Below are 19,669 nucleotides of genomic sequence, written 5' to 3' on the forward strand. Positions count from 1 at the left end.
TAAGAGTATGGAAATATACACGTGTAGGAGAGAAGTTCTACACTAGTAGTGGAGGTCTAGTTCACAAACTGTCGAACTACGTTCCATAATTAAAAAGAAATAGAAATATATGTATTTTTTTTTTTTTAAATCAAAAACAATATGTTCAGAGAGTTAAAATATATTTGTATAGCATGTAGACATCTTGGATACAAAGCAGCAGTAGCAAGACAGTCAAATAACACACAAGGCAAAACAGAAGAATAAAAAGCTGCCTCTGATTCTTCCACTGAAATGATTAAAATCTTAAAAGTACACACTTGCTCATTAAACAACCACATCAACATGAAGTCAGGATTTTAATGAGGCTTAGCAAGGTCATAAAGTAAGAGAATATAATTCTTGATGGAAAATAAAGTAATTTAGAGGAGGACTAATGCACTAATAATCATACAGAAACATAGTCATTAAAAAACAAATAGTCAAACATCTTACATCACTTACAAAGAGTCTGTAAAAACTGAAAATTCATCAAGTGGCTTTTAGATTCCACAACATTGTCTATCAGCAGATGAAGTCGCTGTCCTCCTGTGTTTCGACGATGAGCAGAGGGTTTCTACGAGGACTCAGCTCTAATAAAGTCCCACTGCTGCTCCTCGCAGATGTTGCTTCTGCTGTAGAGCTGCTCGCCCGTGAACATTCTCTCTCTGCTTTGGAGCTGGAGTCTTGAGAGATTTTCAGCTCCTCTGCCACCCGTTCCCCCAGCTCCTGGATCAGCTGTCTGGAGCCTTCTGAGACTGGGGGGAGGGCGTCCACCTTCCCGTCCGCTGAGGAGAGTGTGCTTGTTGGCTCCAGGGAGATGGAAGAGGCAGTCGAGATGGGTTGGGGCTGTAGAGGGTTGTCCTTACACATCTCCCCTCCTCCTCCCTCATTGGACTCGGTGCAGCTTTGCCCTTCAGCCTCATATTCCTCGCTCTCGGATGAGTCGCTGCTGCTGCTGCTGTCACTGCAAGCGCTGCCGCTGTCACTGTGGGATATCGGAGCGCAGTCAGAAGCGCTCTGCTCTTCTTCTTCTTCTTCCGCTACCATTGTTGCTGCCTCCTCTAGTTCCTCAAGTTCAAGCTCCAAGTCTTTTTTCTGCAGGGAGGCTTTTTGTAATGTTGCGGCCAAGATTGACATCTTCTTGGACCTGTGAAGACAAAGAGTGTGAAAGGGGCACGAGTTAGAAAAGCAAAAAGTTCCTTCCTTCACTTTCCTCAAGAAAGCTGGTGTACCAACTTCATCAGTGGTACCCAAGAGAGCGGCACAGCGACTGACTGATCGACTGGCTCTGCGTAAGAAAGACATAGCCACAGGATAACCATCCACAAATCTAATACCCATTAACCATATCCAATTCTCATCTGAATGCTAAGTAGACCGTGATTTGCTGAGGCGTGGGGGTCTCAATGAAATATGGATGTTTAATAATGTATGGAGATAAGCTGCACTAATACACAGGGCACAACCCCCCCCCCCCCCACCACCCCACCCCCAGAGGCAGACCCCTCCTCCTCCACCCCGTTCCGCACATACAAACACGCACGCTCAGTCCTCCTCATTCTGACAGGCTAAGCCAACAGTTAGAGGCTGCAAACAGTGCAGTAGAAGAGGTAGACGAAAAGTCAAGCACGCAGGATGTAATTTTAATATTTTAAAGATTTTGTTTGTGCTTTTTTATGATTTCAAACTCAGCCAACAATAAGGAAAATCTTACGGATGCCAGAGACAGAAAAATATCCTCATAATGTGATTTGAATTCTAAACTGGATAGTTTACCCAACAATCAGGCTGCAGAAGGAACTACAACCAACATGAGCCTATTTTGAGAATAAATCCTGCAGAGTGGATGCACAGCAACACGGAGGACTGCAGTCTGCCTGCAATACAGTCAATAAAACTCTGGACAGAGAATGGCTCGGAGCTGTAGCCTCTCAGCTGAATGTCTCCACAGATTAAGATTAAGAGAGTGTCCTCATAAAGCACTACATTAAACAATGTCACTGTCCCTAGCTTCACTTTTATACTTGTGTCACCACAGAAGACACAACAGAGAAGAAGGTGTTTTATTGCTGATGAATATCCTTCTACAAGGCCCCATTTGTGTAAAGCCATCAGATTGTTGGGAGGCCCCCGTCTGCACATTATTCACGCTGGGAATACTTGCAATGCTGCCAAAAACTTAAGTGGTTGCTATTCCTTCCCCGGCGCGGTTAGGGCGTGTGTGCTGCCCCTATTGCCATGGTGATTACAAGGTGACCTCTATGGGTCACTGCGATTCAGACTATGTCCATTCAGGGTGGGATAAAGCGTTTGTGTGTGTGTGTGTGTGTGTGTGTGTGTGTGTGTGTGTGTGTGTGTGTGTGTGTGTTTCGAGGGGCTACTCCTCTACTGCCATTCATATTTTCACACTCGCCTCCTGGTGCCCTCTCTGGCCCAATTAACCCACTGCTGAGCACCAGGATGGCTCCTCATTACAGCACAGCCCTAATGAGCTTCCTATTCTGGCGAGCACAGTGTTTATGGAAGCAGCGTGTAGGGGCTATGTATTAATTTAAGACCTCAGGAGGGACTATGTAAACAGATCTTATAGTTGAGCACATTCTCCTCTGTGCACTGAGAAAGGAATAACGCAGGGATGTGGGAAAGGAGGAAGATGCTTTTTCTCAAGTGCACCTCAATCCAAAAATGTTTTGTCAGTTTCCTCTGTCACAATGTGGCAGAATTTGAAAACAGTAGCCGGAGTCCATTTTACTGCTAAGATGCTCGGGCAACTTGCCGGTTCAGAATGTAAAAAACATTCTTGAAACATCCCCCTGTGGTTTCAGTCATGAAGCTGTGAGAGCGGCTGAAACACAGAAAATTCTCAAGCTCCAAAATCTGTAAATCCTATTGAAGGAAATCCACAAGACACCCTAAAAGAAAAAAAAAGGTATTTACATTGTGTAGAGGAATTTGATTGTTTCCTACGTCACCAGCACATAGTTGGTGGTTTAATTGGCTATGTTGACACGAAGAAAAACATAGAATGCCAGACTTATCCTTTAAAAGGACTAAACGTTTTCAACCAGGCTTGCAGCTTTAAGGCTGCAAATAGGTTGTGTTCAGACTAAATTCAGCCTTACGTGAAAAAAAACAGCCCTCTCATCCACCTCAATGAGGCCACTCCGGCGGAGCTATAGGGTTGCCAACATGAAGGACTCCGACAAAACAGGGAAGCATTGTCCGGCAAATTTTTGCTGTAATGCAACATGATGTCATGCAGCATGGTGCTGTATCATATACATGCTGTTGTATATATAGTTGTATTTCTGTTTACCTCGCATTGGTTGCAATGAAAGATGAAATAGTTTCTGCTGTGATATATTTAAAAAGTGGTAAAATCCTGGTTGAGAGTATTATAAGACGCTATGAAATGTTTCAGCAAGTCTTCAAATTCATTCCTTTAGCATGCAAACACTGGCAAACACAATCTTAGCTTAATCTCCATACACAATCATGTCAATACTTAAGTTGTCTTGAAATGGGAACAACAAAAACCACTGCATCTTCTTTAGATAACTGTGTCTCGCAATGGTGTGGTCTTCATGTGTGAAAGCCACTAAAGACAACTTGAGCTAAGATCACCAAGTCCTGCACAACCGGTTCCAACATTGACAAATAGTCTTTTTGCACAGTGACTACAGGACATCAAGACATTAATGTAACCTTGACTAATGATGATGAGTGTGTGCAGGATGTATGGAGCTTGTTTAGGTCCTGGTTCTATAAAAGTCATGTGAAAGCTTCCTGTAGCAAGACTGCGGCAGAAGAGCCTCCTGCAACACAGCCACTTCAAAGACTGCCCCGTATTCACTTTCCCCCGTGGGAAGTCATTATTGAGTTAGCATTGGGGAGGCGCACTTGTTTTCTCTCCCCTCCCTTGCTCTGTGGTTGGAGAAGCTCGGCCTGCGGTGAATACAAAGGCTGTGTCCAGGAGGGGGAGGGATAATGTTGTACACAATCCAGTCATTACTACACTGCTGTTGTGGCTTGCCTTCATTAAACTGAGGAGGGGTGGCTTTTTCAAGGTTGGAAAACTTCTGGCGAGACAAAGAAGCCTCCATCTGCAAAAGTCTTTAGATGAGGGTAGGGTGTGTGTGTGTGTGTGTGTGTGTGTGTGTGTGTGTGTGTGTGTGTGTGTGTGTGTGTGTGTGTGTGTGTGTGTGTGTGTGTGTTGAAGAGCTGAGCTAAATTACAATCTGACAATTCTTTCATCAGGCTTGTGTTCATTGAAACAGCAACTCATTCAGCATGTCTGTGCTCTTGAAAACATCCCGGATAAAGCTTGTCTTCAGATGTATAAATCTGTGTAATATGAGCACTAGATTTCCTCAGTGTAAAATGCACCATTCGCTAGCTGATGGGGATAAAAGCCGACACCGGGAGATGTGATCCGTCACTGTGACTGAATACTGGAAGGGTTTGAAGTTTTGGATGCCACTTCAATTTCAGAAATGAGAAACACAGATGTATTTATTCAACGCGCCAATGATCGAGTTCAGACTTATAGCTGCCAATGAAAGACTCATTGTACTGTACAAACCATTGCAATAACCCTAAAAAACAATACTCTTTTGTACCATGAAAAAGGAAAAGCTCACAAAGAAATATTCCAGAACATTCACTCCTCAATGCCAGAAGGTTACTTTACAACAAGTTTGAGTTTTTCTCAGGGCGCACTCACACTGTCCATCCGTACCGTGCCCAAGCACGCTTCACAGCTAAAGTCTAGTTCATTTGACCAGTGTGAGTACAACTGTACTGCGCCCAGAACAGTAGGACATTTAAAAAGATGCAGCGAACGGTTTGCGGTAATTTGATACAGAGCTGAAGTGTTTACTGCAGATTTGGTCTGATGAAATGTTCAGAAACAGTCGGACAAAACTAAATCTCCAAGGGGTGACTACGTATAAACAATACCCATTCGAGCCGTCGGCCAGATCATTTTAAGTAATGTGAGTACAAGCGGGCCTGGGCCGCGGGGGAAGAGGGAGCAGGGGACAATCACCCTAAAGCACAGGGCACAGTATTAATGGACAGTGTGAGTGCGCCCTCAGAGTTTGAGAGGTGCACCCGAATGCACCATGAAGTCCTGTTGAAGCCAGCCACTTTACCGTTCGTTCCTTGTCTACATAACCCTTGTCTACCTAACGCATGCAGAAGGCAAAATTTTGCCACACTGATGCCTTCAGTGAAGCAGGAGCACTGACTAAAACAAATCGAAGAAAACACATTTCTCCTGTATTAGCTTCTTTGAACTGGCTTCCTGTAAAATCTAGAATAGAATTTAAAATCCTTCTCCTTACCTACAAAGCTCTTATTGGTCAGGCTCCGTCGTATCTTAAAGAGCTCACAGTACCGTATTATCCGACTAGATTGCTGCGCTCTGAGAATGCAGGGCTACTTGTCGTTTCTCGAGTCTCCAAAAGTAGAATGAGAGGCAGAGCCTTCAGCTAGCAAGCTCCTCTCCTGTCGAACAAACTCCCAAGTGTTTTTCGGGAGGCAGACACTGTCGCCATATTTAAGAGTAAACTTAAAACTTTCCTCTTTGATAAAGCTTACAGCTAGGGCTTACGAGCCCTTAGCAATGTTGTTATTTTTAAAGCTGAGTTTGTTCTGCTTAATGATGCTGCTATAGACCTAGTCTGCCGGGGTATAATCCTGTTCTGCTGTATTAACTGCTATAACTTGTAAGTCATATTCACATTGCTTTAGCTATCACTATAGTCACCGTTACTTTAGTGGTTGCTTGCATCTCTGTGTCTGTCTGTCTGTCTTTGTCTCTCTCTGTACATCTGTCCATCTTTTCTCTCTTGCTCTCTCCTTTTCTTCCTCCCCAACCGGTCAAGACAGATGGCCGTCCTCCATAGAGCTGGGTCTGTCTGACGTTACTGCCTGTCATAGGGAAGGTTTTCAGTGCCACTTTACTCAATGCGGGAATTGTTTGGTCTATGTAAATCACAAATGAAGAATAGAGTGTGGTCTATACCTACTCTGTAAAATGTCCTTAGATTATTTTTGTTATGATTTGGCACTATAAATAAAATTGAATTGGAGTGAATCCCCTGACTTTTCCTTTAGCACCATTCAGGGCATTGAGTGAAAAGTTATCGGATAGATTGCTATGAAATGCCATTTCTTTGTTTGATACAGATATTCATTTCCCCCCCAGGAGGAACTGTAATAACTTTGATGATCCATGTCCAGCCATGTTCCTATATCTCAACTATTACCTTGGTGAGTGATATGTTACCACAACGAATAGAAAGAATGAACACAAAAAGCATTTTCCTTTAAGGCTTTGGGTGTGGTGGCGCATATGAAGGAATGTGGAAGAATTCTAAAAAAGCCTCAACTGACAAGGGTCTGTGCCGTTTCCCACATCATCAAGTTTAAAAGTTGAGTTGAAAATGTTATCATCAGTGACTTTACAATTGCAGGCTTTGGTTTGGTCTGTGCTCAAAAAACTCAAACCCTCAGGCTTGGATTGGATTTAACAATGCAGCTTGGCATAGTTTCAATTTTCAGTCACACTGCTTGGATTGTGGGATCTTTATTACAAACTATGTTCAGCCCATAACTATCTGTTCGCACTGTCTCCTCGATCTTTTTTGATATATGTAGTCACTCAGACATTAAATCCCTAAATTGTATTAATAGTTGTTTCAGAGTCTGCTATATATTCAACCGTTGATATCTTATTCATACCTCCAAAAGTGACCAATAATGATGTTGTGTGCCCTGCTCACAGCGATGTTTGGCTGTAATAAACACGTAAACTTATGTTAAGGTAGAATCTCATTCTCATTTTTTTTCCCAGCTTGAGATCAATAACATATTTCTATTCTATTGTTTAAGTAGCATTTGTTTAGACATAAGAAATCCCTTCATTATAATCGATTGTAGTTACTGGAGTGGGCACTCCAAACATGAACAGAGGAAATTATGCAAATACAGTGTGTAAGTCTGTGTTTAAGATGAGCCTGTGTACTCAAGACAAGAAGCTGGAATGGCAATTCATGCAATTCATGCTGGGAGGAAAGCTGTACTACTTATCCTTGTTAGCCTGGAGACATTTGCATCTTTGTTCTCCCCAGCGGGGGCCTCTAGGATCTTCTTCAGCACTGTGGCTGATAGAGCAGCTCCATTATCTGTTTCAAAGCCTTCAGGACGGCGTTTGACAGTTGTTTGACACTGCCTGGTGGTTCCCTGCATCTGGTTGTCACATCAGCTGTGTTGTTTGGGGGGGGGGCACAAGGAAGCAGCCAGGCTTGGCTACAGGACAATTCTCCACACAGGAGCATCACACCACAGAGGTAGCTTGCAACACCTAATTTTAATTCTCTGGTAAAAATGGCCAGGAGCAAAAGTAAAATGAAAACACATATTACGCTAAGCAAACGATGGTTAAATCTGGGTAATAAAGTGCTTTACAATGACAAAGAGGTGTTTTGAGGTGAATTGACCAGCCATGCGCGACAGGGGGGATGGGTGTTGACATAATGCCACAATGCACAAGTGCATTTTTAAGGCGTTTAACCGCAGGTCTCAGCTGACACAGTGACCCTGTGCTTGACCCTGTTGCCCTGAAACGTTCCCAGTTGCTTTTCCCAGATGCTATTCCCTGCGGGGGAGCTGCTGTCAGAGCTGCCGACTCTCCCCAGTAGCCATTGTCGTGCACACAATACTGAGGATGAATGAGACGAGGGAGAATATGTGGAAATCGAGAGGGCTGCTTCATCCTTCAGAAATAAAAGGATGGTCTCAGAAAGAAGAATATCAACAACTTCATTTTTGACAGTTTCCTGCAGTGCTGCACACATTCTATTCTTCATTGTACTTCTTCAATAAAAACAAAACCCATTATTTTTTGGGGGGACTGCTCACTCCACACCTTCCACTGAAAACACTTTGAGTCCGTCCATTCAGCTGTTATGTTGCAAGGCTCAGTTTATCCCTCAACCATTTCTTGTCAGTTTTTCAGGGGTGCACTCATACTGTCCATTGGTACCGCGCCCCAGCTTGCTTCACGGCTAAAGTCTAATTCGTTTGACCAGTGTGCGCCTAGGCACAGCATGGTGTTGCTGTAGGAGACAGCTGCCTCTCCAGTAGCTCTCTGGTTTTTAGCTCTTTTACTTTATTTTGACCTCTTTTTTTTCTACTTTTTTTTACTCTTCTTGTGAAGAAATTGTGTGTTTATTTATATCCTATGGATATTTCTAACTTTAAAATGCAAAAAAGGGCAAGTTTTCTCAATTACGAGAGAGAGGAACTGCTGGCTCTACGCACAAAGGGACAAGCGGGGATATGACACCCAATCCCCGGGGGAGCTGAGGAGGAGCACCAGGGGCTGCAAGGCCGGGGCGAAGGTGAAGGGCGAGCGAGCCGAGAATCAGAGGTGCTACAAGCCATCGATTCCCTCCGTAATCATGGCGAATGTGAACTCTCTGCCGAACAAGATCGACGAGCTGTCCGCGCTGAACAACCAGCGGCTCTACCATGAGAGCAGTTTGTTCATCTTTATGGAGACATGGCTAAACCGCCTCGTACGAGATGCTAACGTGGACCTGCCGGGGTTCACTGCCATGAGAGCCGACAGAGACACAGAAGCGGGTGGAAAAAGCAAAGGTGGGGGACTCATCATGCATGTAAAAAAACGCTGGTGTAACCCAGGACACATCTCCTTAAAGAAATTCTCATGTTGCCGGGACCTCAAGCTGCTAGCTCTTAGCCTGCGGCCATATTATCTGCAGAGGGAGTTCAATCATGTGATCATCGTCCTTCTTTACATCCCTCCGAGAGCAGTCAAGATACACTCAGTCACTGCAAGGCTGCAGGCATAGCACCCTGACGCATTTATGATCATCTCTGGAAATTTTAATCACGCAACTTTGGACTCAACTTAGACTGTCCCACAAGAAACAACAGGACAATTGATCTCCTATATGGTAATGTAAGGGCCACGGCCCGTTTGGGAGAGGTGGGCTTTTGTAAAGCACGTTTGCACATTTACAAGTACGAGCACGAGCGTGCGTACATGCACACGTGTACGAGCACGAGCACAAGCACGAGGCCTACGCCTGTTCAGACATAGTAAAGGAAGGACGGACCATGCGCGGAAATTTAAAACAATGGCGGCGAAAGGTTCACGTTGGTGTGATGCGGAGGTAGAGTGTTTACTGCAGATTTGGTCAGATGAAAATATTCAAAAACAGTTGGACAGGACTCACAAAAACTCAGAGGACTATGGAAAGATTTGTAAACAAAGCGATGACGTAGGCCCAGGTAGTGTGAGTACAAACAGGCCTGACCCGCGGGGGGAGAGGGGGAGGGGAACAAGTACCCTAAAGCACGGGGCACGGTACGGATAGACAGTGTGAGTGTGCCCTTAGTCTCTGGAGCATAGTGTGACTGTGATTGAGTCCAAGTCACAGACTCGCTCCACAAAAGAAAAACAACACATGCATAGATCAATTTTTCCCCCTTTCCACTAATGACTTCATATGTAAACATGATTTACCTCACTTCCCACCTCTCAGACGAACCCTGGAGCACTGCACTTGTGTGCTGCTATGCTATTTTGTTCAAATCTAATTGACCCACTTAATAAGGGCGAGTGGATGGTTTCAAGTGAACCAGCACTGAAAAAGGAAGTTGTTGCCCTTCTGATTTAACTGAGGTACTGTAACACAACACCAGACATATAAGCTCTGTCTGTGCTTGCCGCCATGAATCTACGTTGGCCTCTCTCCAAGCTTTTTGATAAAAGGGAAAGGCAACAAAGAGAGTGAAAGCAAGGCGACTTAATTTTTATTTGCAGTCCAGCAGCTCAGCAGGGGGTTTGGCATCTAAGGACCTCCAGAAGCATACCCTGAAACTAATGGAGTGGAGACTGCTCCACTCTCTGTTAACTATAATTGGGAGAGGATGGGTGTGTGAGGGTGAAGTTAGGAGTTTCCACAAGGGAATTTTGAGTTCAAATCTGGAATAGCCATACCACCACTATATTACCCCCCGCCCCAGCCCCCTGAAAGTCAAGTTAATTTTATTTTCTATGCAGCGCCTGTTGTGAATTCCTCATAGTCAGAGGCTTTTACTTTGAAATTGTTTGTTGCGAAGTCGCGCTGTACTTCCGTTTCCTGTTAATGTGCGCATCTCGCTACTTCTTCTGCCGACAGTCACGGTGCTGTAGTCACTGATGATCCAAGTTATGATGTTAATGTTAAAAGATTAATTAAGCACAATAACGTGATTATTTTATGAGGTTATGTTGTTTTACTTAAGTGTTTGCACTGGGTTAAGTCTGTTCATTGTGTTGCTGTAAGACACATGTTTCAGTAATTAGTCTAATCCCAAACTAGTTGCAACAAGTGATAAGATAAATGGCTAGCTCCTATAGCTGCCTTGTATTCCTGTAAATGTTCAGGTAATGTGGTTCACTGTGATTTTATAACATTATAAGAGGGGACATTATTACCTTTTGTGTTTAATACTGATGCAGAGAGGATGCAGATCTAAGTTAATCCTTAAATGCATACATAATGCTAGATGTAAGAAATGACTAATTCATGCATTTCTTTATTTGTATTTTATTTCATAAACTGTACGTGCACTGTCAAGCTTATCCTATGTACTGCGTGTATTTACTATTAATCTGGGAATAAGACTTAAATCAACCAATGACTCTCTGAGCGGGACCCTCTGACTGGAGCCCTGTAGGGGCAACAGTCACATCTCACTAACTGTTGTCAGGGGCCCAACAGCGCCAGATCACAACAGAAGTCATTTAAGGAGGATACAGGATATCTATCAAGGATATCTATAAAGGATACCTTTACTATAGAACAGGTCTATATTTTGCCCTAAAACTAAATAGTCTTATGTTATTTATCTTATTTACATGACCGCATGTCCTTTCTGTTCTTTCTGTCGCACGTTAACAATTTTCCGCCCCGATGCGGACAAACCTGACTCTGCCAGATGGATTGATTTGATTAATTCGCATTTGCTCTGCATATCCATCTGGGTTGGAGATCTTTTGGGAAGAGGTGGAAATACTGGTTGTTGATTGGATAAATCATCTATCTATCATGATTAACAGGTCAAATCAACCGTTGCCTCACACCCTGGGCACCTCCAGAGAAGAATAGGGTCCAACCCTTATCCAGGAGTATGTGGAGGTAAGCCCCACCAGATCTAACTGGTAGCGCTCCACCACCCGCACAAGCTCCGGCTCCTTCCCCGACAGAGAGGTGACATTCCACGTCCCCAGAGCCAGCCTCTGCTGCCCATGTCTGGTTCGTCAACGCCCCTTACCTTCACTGCCACACCGTGCAGCAGCGCACCCGACCCCAGCGATTCCTTCTGCGAGTTTTGGGCCCACAGGATGGAGAGGAGGGAGGTGCCACGTCACTTTTTCGGGCTGTGCCTGGCCGGGTTTGCCGCGGAGCTCTGTGAGCCCTCCGTCTAGGCCTGGCTCCAGACGGGGGCCCCGGGCTTCCTCCAGGCAGGGTCTCTCTTCCTCTTCCTTTTTTGTCCATAGAGTCTTTGTGAACCATTCTTAGTCCAGCCCCTCGCATGAGACCACTCTGCCATGGGAGACCCTACCAGGAGCAATAGGCGCCAGACAACACAGCCCTCAGGTTCACCGGGACACACAAACCTCTCCACCACCATAAGGTCATGGTTTCCGGAGAGGAACTGTTATTAAACTTCTGTGCTAGTGGAGGAATGGCTATAACTAACACCATGTTCGGACACATAAGGAGGCTCATAAGTGTACGTGGTACCAGAGCACCCTAGGCCAAAGGTCGATGATCGATTTTGTGATCGTATCATCTGATCTAAGGCTGTATGTTTTGGACACTCAAGTGAAGAGAGGGGCAGAGCTGTCAACTGATCACCTGATCTGGTGATGAGTTGGGTCAGAGGATGGGGGAAGATTCTGGACGGATCAGGTAAGACCAAACGAGTAGTGCGGGTGAACTGGGAACGTCTGGAGGAGGCCCCTGTCCGAGAGATCTTCAACTCACACCTCCTGCGGAGCTTTTCTGGCATCCCTGTGGTGGTTGGGGGCATTGAACCGGAGTGGCCAATGTTCAAACCTGCCATTGCTGAAGCTGCAGCGGTGAGCTGTGGCCTCAAGGACTTAGGTGCCTCAAGCGGCGGTAATCCTACCGTGGTGGACACCGGTGGTCAGGGAAGCTGTCCGACTGAAGAAGGAGGCCTTCAGCAGTTACAAGGTACCAACGGGCCAGAAGGGCTGCAGCCTCTGCTGTGTCAGAGGCAAAGCAGCGGGTATGGGAGGAGTTCGGAGAAGTCATGGAGTAGGACTTTCGGGCTGCACCAAGGTGCTTCTGGAAAATCATTCGACATCTCAGGAGGAGTAATGGGGAACCGACCAAGCTGATTACAGTAAGGACGGGACACTGGTGACCTCAGCTGATGAGGTAATCGGGCGATGGAAGGAGCACTTTGAGGAACTCCTTAATCCGACTAACACGCCCTCTTTTGTTGTCAATATCTCTGGCGGAAGTCACAGAGGTAGTCAAACAACTCCACAGTGGCAAAGCCCCAGGGATTGATGAGATTCGTCCAGAAATGCTGAAAGCTTTGGGTTTGGAGCGGCTGTCTTGGTTGACCCGTCTCTTCAACATTGCGTGGAAGTCTAGGACAGTGCCAAGGGAGTGGCAGACCAGGGTGGTGGTTCCCCTATTTAAAAAGGGGGACCAGAGGGTGTGTGCCAATTACAGGGGTATCACACTACTCAGTATCCCTGGTCTACTCCAAGGTGCTGGAAAGGAGGGTTCGTCCTATAGTCGAACCTCAGATTGAAGAGGAACAATGCGGATTCCGTCCTGGACGTGGAACAACGGACCAGCTCTTCACTCTCGCAAGGATCCTGGACGGGGCCTGGGAGTATGCCCATCCAGTCTACATGTGTTTTGTGGATCTGGAGAAGGCATATGACCAGGTCCTTCGGGAGATACTGTGGGAGGTGCTGCGGGAGTATGGGGTGAGGGGGTCACTTCTGTGGGCCATCCAATCTCTGTACACCCAAAGCGAGAGCTTTGTCCGGATCCTCGGATTCGTTCCCGGTGGGGGTTGGCCTCCGCCAGGGGTGCGCTTTGTCACCAATCCTGTTCGGGATTTTACAGAGCTCTGTATGCCAAGACCACCAGTTTCTTCCCCCGGCCCGTCTCCCTGATCTCCCCATAATCCCCCTGTCATTGCATCCCCATTTGCACTAAACATGTATATATTTATATATTTCATCTTGTCTTCTTTGGTAAATAATTTGTTTTTAATTTAGTATTTTTCTGTGCTTTTTGTATTTTTTGTCTATTGTTTACACAGAGGAGAGAAAAATGTTTGCACATACATGGCGAATACAGTGGATTCGGATTCTTCTGATTATGATTTTGAATAATTATCTCAGTTATGGTTTTTACCACAGTTTGTGGCACCTGGCATCCTGCCTGTGTATGGTGAGCTCTGTGCGTTGTGCACAAACCAGCCAACGGTTTGCAAAGCCGGGGCAGAGATGCATGCCCAAAGGAAAAGCCCACATTTCTGGTTGGAAAAAGAGTAACACACCTACTTTTCAACCATTTCAAGGAGGTGCTTTTGCATGGTTGAACAGGTACGCCACTGAACTTTGGGGGGGAAAAAAATCCTATTTTGACAGCTGCATGTAAACGGCAATAGTGGAATTAATTTTCATTAGCCATGGAAACGGTCTAGTAGGATTATTTTCCTTTTCAGAACAAGGCAAAAAACAGAATATTTTTGCTCGTAAATGTCATTGTTTAAAGCAATTTGCTTTGAGGTTGCACTCTTGATTTCATTGCACATGGTTCTGCCCGGACTCTTAGTCAGAGTAAAGGGGGATGTCTGCCCTGAGGCTTCAATCACAGTGAAATCTTTATGAGGTTGTAAATTTGACCAATGTCTCTTCAGTCAGAGGAACTTTAGGAGAAATGCATGTGGAACAGCGAGTAGATTAAATAAATCACCCGCCTCCCCAGCCAACAAACATCCATTAATCACCACGTCCATCATGTGCAGCTGATCGCGTCTGCCTCGTTGGCTGCGCAGAGTGACAAGATACAGGGATTGCACCGGGTGTACAGATTACATCTCATCTTACCGCTCACCTCCAGGAGGCAACACACTTAGCAGAGGATGACAAATCCTGCACAGGGGAATATCTCACACTGAAGAAAGCAATGCCAACACGATCTGTCATCAAACCTGTCAGATGAAACAAAAGTGTTGACACAACAAACCGCATGTATGATAGCGGAGGTTTGTCTGTGGAAACCGTGATCGTTCGAAACCTCAGAGAACAGGCCTTGCACTCATGTTCCGCATTGCATGTTGACTGCAGGCTCCTTTCAACATCATACTCCAAAAACGGGAACCTAGTTTCAGAAACCACTTGTGAAGATTGCATAGACTTTCTCTTGAGTATGAGCAAGAAGACCAGCACTGAAACTGAAATGGATTTCATTCAAGTGGTTGGAGATAGAAGTGGTTTTACAAATTCAAATGTGTTTTTGACAACGTGACAGCTTATAGGAGAGGATACATCAAGCTTCCTTTACTAAGGAAAAAAAACTTAACAAAAAAGGAAAATGTAACAATTCAATCACAGGGCGCCACTACGGGGGCACAGGCTAATCCAGTTAATGATCGATACAGAGTGTAGTAGGAGTCCGCACGTTAGGTCAAGCTGACATTTAGTTCCAATGTACAACAGGGTAACAGAGAGGAGGAGCAGAGAGAGGAGGCAGTGCTCCGGTGCGATTCAGCCGAGAAGGGACTGATTGAGTTTTTCAGTGAGTTGACAGAGCTTCAGAAGCTCTGTGTGCTTACACAATACGACAGAGAGCCTTTAAAAGTACAAGTGTGTCTTCTAAGAAAGCCATCTTTCACACCCATTAAGATTACAATATTTTATGTTCAAATATCAAGATTTCTGATGAAAAAATTTAGAAATGAAAATGTGAGGGGAGGGGTGGGGGCACTAAATCCCTGCAGACCTTTTATCGTGTCTGCATCTGGGCGCCGAGCCTACAACATCAGGCACACATTTTTCAACTGGGCTTTTTCAAGGCAAACACACCACTTGGCTGAACCCTGGCCAAGAGTAAAACAGAGCTCATTACTGAGTAATGTGCTTGCAGGCACACATTTGAAATGTGTAAGTAATTGTAAAATATATACTCGCCAAAAGAGAAAGCCATCGGTACAATGTCATTTGTAGAGAACGTGCAGATTTTGCGTGTTTTGCTTGCGATGTGAGTGCAGAAGATATGAGAAACCCCAGCACACACGTGTGTGCTCTTGAAGGTTCAGTAGGTAACTTTTAGGAAAATATGTTTTTGTCTATTTCCCTAAACTGACACTATATCCTGAAAGTATTACTTAAAAAAATTAAGTTCCTCTGTTCCTCCCGGTGCTCCTAATGGCATCTGCAAGTTTCAACTGTACCTACAACGGAAAACAGCCAGTGTCAATGACTGCTCATGAGCTCCGATCAAACTTGGCAGCGCTGATCATACATGAATCAAGAATCTGTTACTGTATTGTCTATTTCTCACCTCAAATGTTCTTTTTTTTAGTGTACTGTTTAGCTGCAGTAGCTGACCCAGTGAAACGAAGAACTGCCCACTGGCCCGAACAAGCTTTGTCATTTTACAGCTAAACAGTACCCTTAAAGATGTTTCTGAAAACATTTGAGGTGAGAAATAGGCAATACAGTAACAGATTATTGATTCATATTTAATCTGTGCTGCCTAGTTTCACAGTTTGATCGGAGTTCACAAGCAGCCATTGACACTGTGTCAGAGACTCTTTTGATCTGAATGGTTGTTTTCCATTTTGCACATGCCCACAGGAGGTAGCAGAGGAACATCATTGAACCTTTAAAAGTTGCATACAGAGAGGACCAGCTGAGTGTTACTGACTCTTGACACTGTTTTCTAACAGCATGCGACATGAGCAAGCGACAGCAACAATTTAATTTGACGTAGCACACCGTTTTAAGCTGAACTTTTGTCAGAGGCCCCGTTTCTATTTATTCTTGTCGAGCATGTTGGAAGCGCCACAATACACAAATAATTGCTTCATCATGAAGTTGAAATGAAGAGTTATCAATACGAGACCTCCTCAATATACTACCAAAACCTAAATAAATGTGTTGTAGCTAAAAAGGGGCAAATAAGGTAAAACCAGAGGCATCTTAGAGGAAATGAGTACCAGTGCATGTGTGCATGATTGTGTGTATACAGTATGTGATGCAGGGTGGAGCTTTGGGGAGATGGAAGCCTCTGTGAAGTGCTGGCTCCTAGTTAAACACATTAGCATTCTGCTGGTGTTATGCGATAGTTAGATGCTTGCATGCTATTAGGGCACAGTCTAAGACTCACTGATGGTACTTTTGACACATGACAATGGAGACGAGTGGATTGCATCTCTCGCTGGCCTGGTCATTCAATTGTCCCTGCTGTGACAAATGACACGTCTAATCCTCTCCTCTAAAGCACTGATGCATCACGGGAGCTGAGTTGCACCTTTTCTCGGATCTGAAGGAAATTCTCTAACAAAAAGTCTCTGAAGTGTGCGTGTGTGATGGTTTACTTACTTGACCCTCTGGATCCAGATGCAGTAGTCTGTGATGTAGAGATCGTTTAGTATGTAGACTGGGTCGTTCTCTCGGAACACTTTATGAATATCCAGCAGGCATTTGAGGACACAGGCTTTCCCTGGGCACAGAAACACACCGTGGCATGCAAATGGAAAAACAGTGTTATTCACGCTCGGTATTAAGGATGACAATGCACTCCAGCTGCTGGCAGAGACCACGTGCATCTAAAGGCTTGCAGTCATTGTTCCATACATAAAAGCCATGGTACAGGATCACAGGAAAATCCCAGCAAGCTGCAGAGTAATTTGATCCATACAGTTTAAGAAGAGTTCCTGGTTAAGAAGTGGTTCGTCTGAGACAAAAGAGACAAAAACTATTTTGGGCATTCAATCTGTCAATTTAATGGTGGTTGTGCTCAGACTTTCTGTCAAAACTGTGTTTGCCTTGATGTGTCAAAAATAGCACTAAATGTTTTTTTAAGATTTTCCACTTGACAGCCATTCAAGTCTGCCCATTTTGCTTGTGATCTGATAAACCTGAGGGACTGATTTTAATTTCTTTTACAGACATCAATAATTCAAACCAACAAAGTAATGAACCTGAGTGTTTTGTTCCAATTGTGCATGACATTTGGCCCAATACAGGTCACTATACTACATAGCTTGAATCTTTTTAAATGTGTCTATTTTTGGCTAGCACATCTCAAAATCACATCTGGTCTTAAATGAAGGGTATCAACTTGTCAAAGCTTTCTTTTGATCCCTGAGGGAGTCGAGCAAACAAGAGCGTATAACTTAGGTGCAATCTTGACAATGACAATTATATAGTATGGATTTGACACCCACACCTTAAGCCTTTGAACACACAGTACATTTAATTTTGCTGCTCAAAACCTACTTGGAGTTGGTATGCAGTATGACACATGGACAAATCTACTGTGTTGAAGCATACTGTTTGAATCAGCAAAACTTTAAACATATATATATATATATATATATAGAGAGAGAGAGAGAGAGAGAGAGAGAGAGAGCACATTCATTCATAGAGAGAGAGCACATTCATTCATTATTTTCATCATTAGCCACATTCCATCCACCTGCATGGGAATGGGTTGGAGGCTGCAGAAATCAAGATAAATATCTCAAAACATTTGCACAAAAAGCTGCAACTGTCTGCATAGTTATATACTGTAGATACCACATACATGCTGGTGCACGCATGCAGCACAACTTAGATCAACATACTCATACATACATACATACACACATACATACATACATGTTTTGCTAAGATATTGAGTAAGGCTATCATTGTTCATGCTGAAAATAAAATATGTTGGGACTGCAAAGAGATGACACTCTGCTATGTCACACTACAACACCATCTATGTGTAAAACAGGAGGTAATCAAAGAGGTTTGCTAAAATATCATATAAAGAACATAAACAAATCATTTTCTCTGTCAACAAGGTTATTTTTTCTGCTCAATTTGTCTCTTTGTTTGTCAGTCTTTTGTTACAATGCATATGACATTGTTTATGGTCGACACCTGCACACAGACTCTGGAAATATGTTTTGAGATCATTTTAGCAAGCTTGCTGCTGCTTTCAACTCCACAAATGCATCAAGCAGAAACTCCATTTGTTATTCTGACAAATCACTTTCCCCTGAAGCGTACAACAAGCCAAACTGCCAGGGCACTTCTCCTTCAAATCAGCAGTATAAATAGTTGAAAAATTCACGAGGGCACGAGAAAATTCTCCTCTCCACCTCTGCAGAGCTGGTTGGCATTGTCCAGACATTCCAGCCCAATCAAAATAAACAGCACACTTGCAGTGAGGAAAACCTTTAAACAAACATTTGGTTCTCATTTCAGTACTGGATCGTATGCAGGGAACTCTGCCCTCAAATTCAGGACTTGTAAAAAAACAGGGCAGATACCATAAAGCGCAACCATCTTATCCTACATGTACAAGTGCTGAACAACAACAACAACAGAGGAGAAATAGATACTGCTGGCCACATAGACCCATTGGTCTGTCCTCTCTAACTATATGCTTCAGCCTTCAATTCATCCAGAGCAAGGGCCAGAGCAAGTACATCACATGCTGACATTTTTACTTCCACCGATATTCCGTTTTATAGCAACCAGATGCATCCAAAGCATTTTGGTTGAAAAAACACTGCGCCTAAAAAGTCATCTCAAGCAATCCCAGCTGGGCATTTTAAGAAAAGCGCCCAGCATTTTCAGCTGAAGACAGGGCCCCTAGTGGCTCCATTGATGCAATAAATAGTAGAGGGAATAGTACTTGTGAGAATTAAAGTTGTTGTTTATTTTTTACTTAGATGAACGACATTTCTCCATTTTTAAAGAAGTATGCCCTTTTCTCACTCTTCAGGAAGAGTTCCATGTTTGTCTTATTTTGCTGCTGCTGATGTTTTTTAAAAGGCAGGAGAGGCAGATCTTCAGCTAGTGTCAGGTCTAATGTACTAGGGAATTTCAACCATGACCACTGCCATCACAATCTAGTGCGATACATCTATTGTAAACAAATGCACATATTGTAGTCTCCAAAATAAGATAGCTTCTTTCATACTTTCCCTTTCACTCAGTTTTTTCCTTTTTCCTCTGTCACACATGCACACAATACATGCATCCCACCCAACAGGGCTACAAACTTAAAGTGTTCACATCCTGCTCTGGTTATAGGTCTTCTTTCATTTCCCATAACCAGGTATGAGTCCTTATGACCTAAGATGTGATTGCCCTATCACAATTCCAGAAGAATTCCATGACCAGTGCAAAGTGTGCCTGAATGAATGACGGCAGAAATGCATGGTGGATGGATCTGCAACAGAGGACCACATCTGACATTTCTTTTCTTGTCCTGCCAGTATGATCATGAAAGCATCATGACCCAGAGGTCCTCCCCCACACTTCTTAACTCAAGGCCCCCTC

General features: G+C 44.1%; 1 protein-coding gene across 1 annotated transcript in view; it reads right to left on the reverse strand.

The window, feature by feature from the left end:
* Positions 1–259: 259 nt before the first annotated feature.
* Positions 260–19,669, reverse strand: part of shq1 (SHQ1, H/ACA ribonucleoprotein assembly factor) — a 44,391-nt gene continuing 24,981 nt past the window's right edge. Inside the window, exons 11-12 of the mRNA XM_083938744.1 lie at positions 16,709–16,829; positions 260–1,168 (exon numbers count right to left, since the gene is read on the reverse strand). Coding sequence (XP_083794870.1) covers positions 544–1,168; positions 16,709–16,829 — 746 coding nt within the window. The 3' untranslated portion in view covers positions 260–543. The remainder of the gene's footprint in view (positions 1,169–16,708; positions 16,830–19,669) is intronic.

This window comes from Echiichthys vipera (assembly GCF_963691815.1).
Source record: "Echiichthys vipera genome assembly, chromosome: X".
NCBI classification, from domain to species: domain Eukaryota; kingdom Metazoa; phylum Chordata; class Actinopteri; order Perciformes; family Trachinidae; genus Echiichthys; species Echiichthys vipera.